Source organism: Pseudorasbora parva, chromosome 1 (genome assembly GCF_024679245.1).
Source record: "Pseudorasbora parva isolate DD20220531a chromosome 1, ASM2467924v1, whole genome shotgun sequence".
Classification (NCBI taxonomy): Eukaryota; Metazoa; Chordata; class Actinopteri; order Cypriniformes; family Gobionidae; genus Pseudorasbora; species Pseudorasbora parva.
The window spans coordinates 64733838-64744286 of NC_090172.1; the positions used below are offsets into that span (position 1 = coordinate 64733838).

Consider the following 10449-nt stretch of genomic DNA (forward strand, 5'->3'; position numbering starts at 1 on the left):
GTGTAACTTTCCTGTTGTACAGTAAAACTAACAGATTAATAAGACTGAATTAAATGATCATGTTGTGTTCTCTCAAGTGTTGTCAGATAACGCATTGAGTTAGTGTTCAGTGATGCACAGAGTTTGATTGTCCTGAAGCATTCTGTTATGTCTGATGAATGTAGGGGTTCGTTTTCTCGGGTCTAGTAAAAGACGGAAAAGTTGATGCAATTCTCTGTGTCAGTGTAATCCTTATCCAAACATAACAGATAACTTATTGTTTCTCCTTCTGTTTCACATCAGAGATGTAAATATTATCCATCCTGAACGTCTAAATGTGGTGTGGACATAAACAAATGAGTGATGAGGATGTGTTTGCATGCAAAATATTTTACGAACAGAAAACAGCAGGCATAGGACAAAGCAAAATAAGAATATTCACAAAGAACATTTTTTTTAATTATATTTAATTTCCAAATTTAGTTTGTTTATACACAATTATTGAAGTTTTTATGTAGAAGAAAATGTCATATTTTCAATATTAGGAGAGAACCAACTTTTATTCAAAAACTTATAACATGGTGCTCATTCAGAACATAAATCACCACACAAATAAACTTTAAACATGTTTTAGAAAAGATATGCTTAACCCTCTTTTTATTGTTATCCCTCCTTACCTTTTGACTCTTAGATTCATTGAATGAAGTCCAGTTTTTTTTTTTTTGCTTAGATGGCATGTCTAAAAAAAAACAGGTTAAAAAGTTGCCCTTTTGACACAAGATCAGACTTATTTAATGTGAACAATATTGGATTGCATAATTTTTACCTTTCAGTTTAATGTCAGAGATGTAAATATTGTCCATGAACGTCTAAATGTGGCGTGACAAACAAATGAGTGATGAGGATGTGTTTACATGCAAATGTCACAGGTCGGAGCGGACCACAGATGATGCGAGTCACGCCCCTCCCTAGTTTCCACCTCGAGGAGGTCCCAAGAACACCCCAATGACCAGACACGCGAGAGGTTAAGTGAATATTAAAACAGACTTTATTAAGTTACTTAAAATATGGAAAAGGGTGGGGGAAGGGAGGCTAAAGTCCAACTCTGTACTTGGGGAGTAACAGTCTCGAGTACTCCCAGACTCTGTCGCAGGGGATCTCAGGTGAGTCCTTCACTCCTGGTTTCTACTTGCAGGACAACTGTCCAGGGCCTTCTCCTTTCTTAGACGAAATAGACACAAGTGGTGAGTATTGGAAGCTTGAATGCACCCTGAATACCTGCTGCTACTCGTGACGAACTCCGAGGCGGCCCAGTGGGCTGAACTTCCAGTCGTCCAGATGCCGATGGAACTGCACAAGAACATACAGGTAAGTATGACAAGACTGGACACGGACGGTGGACAGAGGGGCCGCAGGTAAATCTGTAGACAAGACAGCTGGGGCTTCACTTGGGCATCCAGGCGGGTGTACAACACAATATGCTGGCTTTAGCTTTGGGCATAAGGTAAGTACATCAAAGGTAACTGGGGCTTCAGTTGGGCATACCGGCGGGTGTACAACACAATATGCTGGCTTTAGCTTTGGGCATAAGGTAAGTACATCAAAGGAAACTGGGGCTTCACTTGGGCATAGATGCAGGTGTACAACACAATATGCTGGCTTTAGCTTTGAGCATACAGGGTAACAGGAAAGGATGTAACTCACAGACCTTCGAAGGAATAGACGTCAGGCATTCCTGTTCTGCGGCTTCAACCAACTGCTGATAGAGATCGGATCGAAAGCTGCTGCTGCGTTGAGCCGAACGCGGCCTCCACTGATGTCGCGCACAGGTAAGTTGTTTCACCCGGGGTGTTACACTGGGTGGGTCGCACACTTCCCTCCTTTTTCCTCCAAACGACAGAGCGAGAGATACAGACAGGGGCGAACCTTTTAAGAACTCCACAACAGGTAATACACGCACAGCTGATTTCCTCCTAACAGCAGCCAACTCCTCACCGTCTGTGCTTCCCACTATATCCACACTGTTCTTACTTGAAATTGTTTCCCACCACTGTCACGTGGAGACTGAAAGATCAGGATGTCATCGTCGGCATATAATTGGAGATGATTCCTTTGCCCGCCTCAGTGCTTACTTCCTTCACAGGATTTCGTCAGGTTGACAACACAGACACAGCACCACACTGCAATTTTCAAGTGTATACACTCACAGCAAAGGACAAGGACTCACCCACTGCACTCCACACACTCTTGGTGAATTTAGGGTCAAAACCCCGTCTGACCAAGGATTTGTCCTGGAAATCGTAGAGACACTGATGCAACAAATGTTCAGGTTTAAAAGTCGCTGCCACGACACCCCAATGTCTTCTCTCACTCACTAGTCCTGGCTCACCCACAATCTTCCACCACGGTGGGGCCGCTTTCATACAATGTCACAGACTCACCAAAAAGGCTCACAGATAGTTCATTCGAGCTGATTATGCTACTGTATAATGAAATCAAATCAAATCAAATCAAATTGCCGCTCAAATCCCGCCAATTTGAGCGGTAGTCTCTAATTGGCGGGCACTGCAGCGGAAGTCTCAAATTGGCAGGGCACTACAGCACCAGCGTCAATGCAGCAGCAGTGTCAAGCAGAGCACTGCAGCAAAGTATCAAGTAAAGTGAAGCATGACACAGCAGCATTGATTAAGCAAGACTTGCAGGCACAAGTTTTATTGAGTTTATAAGGGCAGCTATCTTAAAGAGAAGTGAGATTTAGATGGGCTTGTTTGATGAGTCTGAGGTCAGATCAAACCTAAGTCTGAAAGGCGTCTGAGGACCACCGACCCAGTAGTTTGATTTGATGGTCTGGCAGACCTTTTTGAGCTGCGGTGGTGTCTGCTTCAATACGAAAGGAGTGAGATGAATACAAGTGAGCTTTGATACCAGATTGGGTGAGGATGTTTAAACTTTTTGTAGAACCAATGCCTGGTGACAGGAAGGTTATTCTCATCAATGAAAAGCAGGTCGAGCTGAGAGGAGATCTGAGCCTCCCTGTGCGCAAGGAAGAAGAAAAGAGATTGATATGGCTGGATGAGTGTCAGGAGATTGAAGATATGGATGAAATTGACAGTTTTTAATTAATCAGTTTTGCTGTGTTTGATCAAGAAATGGATGTTGTCCTTGTTTAAAACATGGAGGTCAGAGAAGGTTGGATGGATGGCTGGGTTGAATTTAGAATTGGTTGTGAATTCAGAAAGTAATCCAAAAAAAGGCCAGGTTAAACATAGCATCCAGAGTTCTTCCTGTGAAACCAGAGCAGTAAAGGTCAGGCATTTAGCTAAAAGATCACTGGTTAGTGGTTGCCTGGAATAAGGATGAGTAGGGTTGTTTTTTTGATATCCTTTGATTAGGAGTGTGATCTGGGGGTTTGTTATGGCATGACATCGATGGTCGTAGATTAGTTTGAAGACAAAATGAATGCCACTGAGGTAGACTTTTTATGGCACTGGGTTGGATGGATCTGGTGGAGATGTAGGATGAATGAAGAAACTGATAGGAGGGAAAAGTTGGGGAAAATCTGGTTGTAGGAGAAATGGAATTGTTTGAAACCTCTCCAAGATGTCCAGTAACATTACAGTGTTCTGGCTGAGATGGTGTGAAATATTAAATCCAGAGATGGGGTGTGGAGTTGTTTGAGTGGGTAAGTAACTGAAATATCATGTCTGAATAGGGAGGAACTGGGGTTGGATTTGGTTACGTCTCCTGGGCTAATACGTGAATTTCTGAAAGAGAAAGCAAGAGAGAGCATCAGAAATTTGGTTTTGGTGGCCTGGAATAGGAACGGCTTTTAAAGGGAATTGTTTACAGGCAGATAACCAGCTGAGGCGTCTCAAGAGGGGCATGATTTCAGGGGAATTTGAAAGGCCTTTGTTAATGCAGTGTACAGTGGTTAGAATATCACAGTGTAATGTTTTTATAAGACCATTTGTGACCCCACAAATATGCAGCCAAGTGTCCAAGCAGGGATAGCAAATCTCATTTGCTGCACTTAGGTGGGGGAAACAGTGAGAAAGTCATCCAAAAGTTAAACGTACTGCAAAAAAAGAATTTTCCTCTCCAGCGAATGCCAAAATGGTGCCAAAAGTCTGGATGTATGGGCATGGCTTTAAATGCTGATGCAATGTCAACTTTGCTAACCAGGCTCTGTAACCAACGTTTTTGATTAGGTGAATGGCCTGGTCTATGTTATGATAGCACAAGGAGAATTGTTCTAGCCTAGCGGGATGAGGCTGTTTATGCCTGGATGAGTATTATTGTGGGGATCTATGATCATGCCTTTTTTTTTTTGTTCAACAAATTGAACAAGGATGTATTGCAAGTTGGGTTAGTAACATTAGAGCAGCTGTTTATTTGTGACATTAAGATTATTATTATTACTGACACAAAAGTCAATATGCAAATAAAGGGAAAGAGTTGGAGATACACAAATATAGAGGAAGTAAAATATGACATGGGGCTTTGTCTAGAAATAACCAAATGATGTGATGCGCTGAATGAGGGATGAGAGCAGATATAATAATCACGTAGTTTAAAGCTGCAGACAGAAACATCAGACTCAGGACAGAAACACACAACCTCTAAAGTAAGAACAACTCACATGTTCATTCTTCACACACAATTAGACTTTGAGATGTTCATATTGTCTGAATGATTATGTGTTTCATTAATGCTGCTGTTAAGAAACTGAAACTGTCTTATTTTACTCCTAAATGAATCAGTGAATGTTTGATTTCTGAGTTTTTCAATGTGTTTCTTCCTCAGAAATGGAGCAAACTCTATATTTGGTTCTTCTTCTCATTGGTGAGTGTGTTTGTAGTTTTATTTCTGGTTTATAGTTTCATCAGGTTTGACCCAGTTATGAAAAGCATTAAATCAAACCCTCTCTTTCACAGCTCTCTGCTCCTTATCTGAATGTGTTCAGCGTCAGTATCACTTTATAAATGAGAGGAAGACCTGGACTGAAGCTCAGAGATACTGCAGAGAGAAATACACAGATCTGGCCACCGTTGACAACATGAACGACATAAACGAGCTGAACAAGTGTGTGACTGATGGAAGTGTTGAGTTGGTCTCGATTGGGCTGCAGAGGACAAGTGTTAATAAATGGCAGTGGTCTTCAGGTGATCCTGCGCTGAACTGGAGATCTGGACAACCTGATGGCACAGACGAGTGTGCTTTCATGAGAAATGGACAATGGGAAGATGGAGGATGTACTAACAACCTGACTTTCATCTGCAGTTCATCTAACAACGGTAAGTGCACCTCCAATGACAACAAATATTAATTTATAGAAACATGAACCATATACTGTACACAAATGTATTTCAATACTAAATGTTGTTACTTTTTAATATGGTCATAAATACTGGTGGAGACATAGTGGAGAGTGTGGATATGTGTTCACTTTCAACTTCTGTATAGAAAATAAATTGACATTGAACACATGTTGATCTATTGTTGCTGATAACTTTGGGAATCTGCCATTGGAGAGCCTAGAATTTTATGTTCCCAGCTAAATGTACATTGTAAATTCCAAATAATTTAATGCATACAATTTTTACATATAATAGACATACAACAACTTGCTTGTTCGGAGAACAAAGTTCAGTTCTCGTCCTGTCAGTGCGATTGTATTGTGTTCACTTGGTACCCATTCAATAAAAATATAATATAGTAATTTTAATAAGCATATTAATCTGCAGTGGAACATCTTCATGTGTTTGATGTTTCTCTTATTCATATCTTTGTGTCTGAATCCAGTATTCCACAGAAAACGTGGAACAAAACATAATGGAGAAATAAAAAGATGCAATACAGTTTTCACAAAGTACTCAAATTTCAAGTTCCTTAGTATTAGCAACATCATCAATATATTCTGAATATTTTATATATCATAAGCTGTAGAGTCTGAATGACACATGTTTCTGATGCTCCACCACTGCTGTTATTCAGATCCAAAACATAAATCAGTGTAATAATGAAGAATAATGAACAAACTGACTCCTGAATCTGTTTCTGTGTGTTTTTCTTAAAGTGAGCACAGGACTCGTCTTTGTCAATCAGATGAAGAATTGGAGAGACGCTCAGAGTTACTGCAGACAGAATCACACTGATCTGGTCAGTGTGAGGAACCAGAATGAGAATCAACAGATTCAGAAGTTCATCAGTGATAGTCACATATCTAATGAAGTCTGGATCGGTCTGTTCAGAGACTCATGGCAGTGGTCAGATCGGAGGAACTCCTCATTCAGAAACTGGAAGTCTGGTGAACCTAATAATCAGGGAGGTAATGAAAACTGTGCAGTGAATGAACCGAAGGCTCTGGGACAATGGCATGACGTCACTTGCAACCACCGAGTATTTCCTTTTGTGTGTCATGAAGGTGAGCAGATCCTCTCAAAGACACACAATCCATCCATCACCTCCAGATATCTTAAAGTTCACGCTACATGTCTGACAACATTCATGCATGTTGTTTTTGATCAGTCTCTCTCTAGTTTTTGCTTGTGGTTTGTTTTGTGTCCAGATAAACTGATTCTGATCAAAGAGAACCGGACGTGGCCTGAAGCTCTGAGATACTGCAGACAGAAGCATGTGGATCTGGTCTCGGTTCATTCAGAGGCGATGCAGCGTCGTGTGATGAATGTGGTTAAAGGGGCGTCTACTGCGGAGGTGTGGTTGGGTTTACACAACTACTGCATCATGAACATGTGGCTCTGGCTGAGCGGAGAGAACATGTACTATCAGAACTGGGCTCCAGGGAACGGAACGACACCGGAAAACTGCAACCTCGAGAAGAGAAAAGGAGCAGTTCAGTCTGGAGGAGACCAGCGCTGGGTCAGCCGTCCTGAAACTCGCAAACTCAACTTCATCTGCACAAATTATGAGTGAAAACATGTGAATGTTTGTTTTCTTGATTAGTTTTTTGTACTTTCATATATTTGATTTATCTTTATTAATTTCTGAGTGAAGCTACTAATTGTGTTATTTCTGTATGTAAATTATCATGACATAATGTGATCTTATTAAAGTTTTCTAACATCAATTATTACTTTTCTTTAGATGTCTAAAATACTAGAAGTAAAATACTAACACAATATATGTGTGTTTTAAGATTCTCTTTGCATGGTGTGTTTATGTCCTTATGTTTTTCACAAATTTTGTCTGTAGTAGGGCTGCACGATTTGGGGAAAATATATAATTGCGATTATTCTGGGTAAAATTGCGATTGCGATTTAAAATGCGATTATTGTTATTATTATTTTTTACAAATGAAAAGCGTATGTATATAACATTTATGTTTTTATATTAATATGACTAATAATAATTATTATGATTATTATTACTGCAAAAAATATTTGTAAAAATAAGAAATATTACCATTACAATAACATTTTCATAATTACAAATAAAAAAAGAGTATGTCAGAATAAAAATAACAATATAATACTAATACTAATTATTATTATTTTTGTAAAATTTTAAAGAAAACTTATTTTACAAAAAAAAAAAAAACTGCTGGGTTACCTATTAATATGCAGACAGCCTATGACTAAAAAACATTAGAAAGGTCTAAGCCTAAGGAGTTATTGTAATATTGATTAGCCAAACGTTTTTAATTCATACTGAAAGCCAGAGGGCGCCCTTGAGTGGAAAACGCCACATTTGCGTCAGAGAAGTAATTGACGTTAGTTTTCAGGAAATCCATAGCTGTGTCTCATTTCGTTTAATTTCGAAGGCTGCATCCTCCGGAGGACACGTCCTGTGTAGGATGCAGTTTACGGAGTGTCCTCAATCAGAATTAAACGAGACGTCCTTCGTAGGACACACAGGCAGAAAGTATCACGTTGCTATGCCAACAAGCTCAGCCTCGTTGCGCTCTCACGCCAGTTTATATGAATGAAAATTATTTATAACTTGAAAATTACTATGAAATGTTTCTTGTCGACAGCAATGTACTGTTCTAAACGTTTAAAAAGCACTAAAGCGTCGTAATCCTGTTAAGCACAACTATCTGTTTGAGGTAACATAGAGCTTAAAAAATAAAAACAAGCTTGAACTTACATTTTAAACACCACACCTACGCTCGCATGTATATCTGGCAGTGGTGCAGTTTTTGCATATAATATAAAAAATATATATATGACGGTTGTTAACGACGACGCAAAGAATTGTGGGTTATCTCCAGCCGTGAAGGATACACCTCATGCACACTCCGAAATCCTGTGAAAGAAGGACGCATTCGAAGGTCGCGTTTGAAGTGTCCTACTCACTTTTTTGAAATGAGACGGCCTTATGACGTATGCACCCTTCAAATGCGACCTCCGGAGGACGCAGCTTTCTGAAATGAGACACAGCCCATGATGTGAAGCTAACGCTGTGTAAACAGAAGATAGAGACGCTTTGATTAAACATGACGACAATAAACACGACTGCAGCAAAATATAGTGTATTTGAGTTCTTCAAGCCGTCAAGGGTATTTCCATAATAATAAAGTGTATTATAATGCAGTGCTGATTGGCATAGAATACTATAAAATAACGCATTGTCTGCCTCACTCTGATGAGAAGCCACATCAGCTCTCACACACTCGACTGACGATATGAACTGAGGTAAAACATCTTTTGTTGAACAGGTTTATGAACGCTTCACTAGTTTGTGAAGATGTTTGACTCGTGTTGCTTTTTCAAACGCACGTTATAAGCAACTTTCAGACGGAGCAGTGTTTATCACAGAACCGCTCTTCGCTAACACTGGGCATTTATTTATTTAATTAAAATCGCAGCCTTTGAGCTTTCATAATCGCACACAAGCCAAATCGCGATTGCGGTTCGATTTCGATTAACCGTGCAGCCCTAGTCTGTAGTAACTAGTTGAATGTGATTCTGTGAACATAATTAATTAGAGATGTTCAGTTGACAGTTACAGCCACAGACTGTGGATAAACTGCGAATTGGGTGGATAATGTGATGGAAAATAATATTTTAATAAAATTGGCTGAACCAATCAAATAAATAAAAAAATAATTAAAATGTATACATTGATAAATATTGTTACCACAAATGAATTAGTATATGGTATCCTACCACCATTTTGTTTCTCTCCAGTGTGCAGTAAGAAAGTACAATATATCCACGTTGACTGATGTTTCATCTCCCAACATGTCACGTCTTGTTGCAGCGCCTGGTAGGCACCTAAGCAAACCTGCAAGCTATGAGTCCAGCTGTCATGCAGGCGACACGTAGATGAGACTGCCTGAAGTATTTTGTTTCAATAATAGTTATATTTTAAAACAGCCAGTCATTGTAGCCTATCACCAAATGGTAATAGGCATTTAAAAGAGAAACAGATTATGGAGTTATATCAGAAATGACATCGGGCAAAGGCAGAGCAAGATGTTCAGAAGAAAGCAAGAGCTTAACTTCTGCAAGCTAAAAAAAAAAAAAAAAAAAACTAAGAAAAATAGTCTAAATCTTTTCCCATTAATTAGATGTGCAAGGCAAGCAGGACAGTTTTGGGGCTGTTATGGACAATTAAAAATGTGAACATGCACGTTGCACTCTTGTGCATTGGACTTTCAGCTAATTTCAGAGAACGTTGGGCTTGGGAACCATGACGATGGGGCTGGACCATGGGCTTCGAGATGGTTCGATGACCCTCCAAATTCAACATCTCCTGGACCTCTTCCTCAATGGCATGTCACCGAGCCTCCGGAACCTGGTAGGGCCGCTGCAGTACAACAACTCCGCCCAGGCTGGTGAGAGAACACCACAGAAAACCGACTGGAGATCTGGGGGTCCATATCCACAACCACAGGAGGTAGCTCGGCGAGAGCAAACAGCTGGGGTCCTGTCCCGACCCAATGCTTCAGAAGATTTATCTGATGTAGCTGGTCTTCTTTCCTCTTTCCTGGATGGTGCACTCGATAGGTAACAGGGTGGACCTTCTCCGTGATGGTGAACGGCCCCTGCCAGGTGGCCAGAAACTTGCAAGTGGCCATGGGGACCAGGACCAGGACGTGATCCTCGTGCCAGAACTCACGTGGTTAAGCCACCCGGTTGTAGTGCCACTGCTGTAACTGCTGGGCCGGAAACTGCCATTCTGCTGACTGGCCGTGGGGTGCCCCTCGGTGCGCGTTGCTCCTGGATCACCCTTCGGGGAAACCCCCCCAACCTCCGGGTGTTGTATGGCCTCCACTAGCTCGATGTTGGCCAGGTTCCACACGCCTGCTGCCTGACGAAGTGACTGAGGGAGGGCTCGAAGAAGGTGGTCGACCACAACGCGCTCCGCACCTGGTGGGCGGTGGATTGGCCAATAGCCAATGCTGAGTAAGACGAGAGAGGTTCGCGGCCTGAGCCCGAGTGAGCTGACGTGTGTCATAGGACCACTCGTGAAAAAGCTGTGCCATGCTGAGCGTTGATAACCCTG

General features: G+C 41.0%; 1 protein-coding gene across 1 annotated transcript; it reads left to right on the forward strand.

Annotated features, from left to right (window-relative positions):
• The first annotated feature begins 895 nt into the window (after positions 1–895).
• LOC137087792 (C-type mannose receptor 2-like) lies at positions 896–7022 on the forward strand. Its single transcript, XM_067452083.1, has 5 exons — positions 896–1003; positions 4783–4821; positions 4914–5273; positions 6056–6403; positions 6548–7022. Exons 1-5 carry the CDS (start codon positions 985–987, stop codon positions 6910–6912), a joined length of 1131 nt encoding a protein of 376 aa, XP_067308184.1. The 5' UTR covers positions 896–984; the 3' UTR covers positions 6913–7022.
• The last annotated feature ends 3427 nt before the right edge of the window (positions 7023–10449 follow it).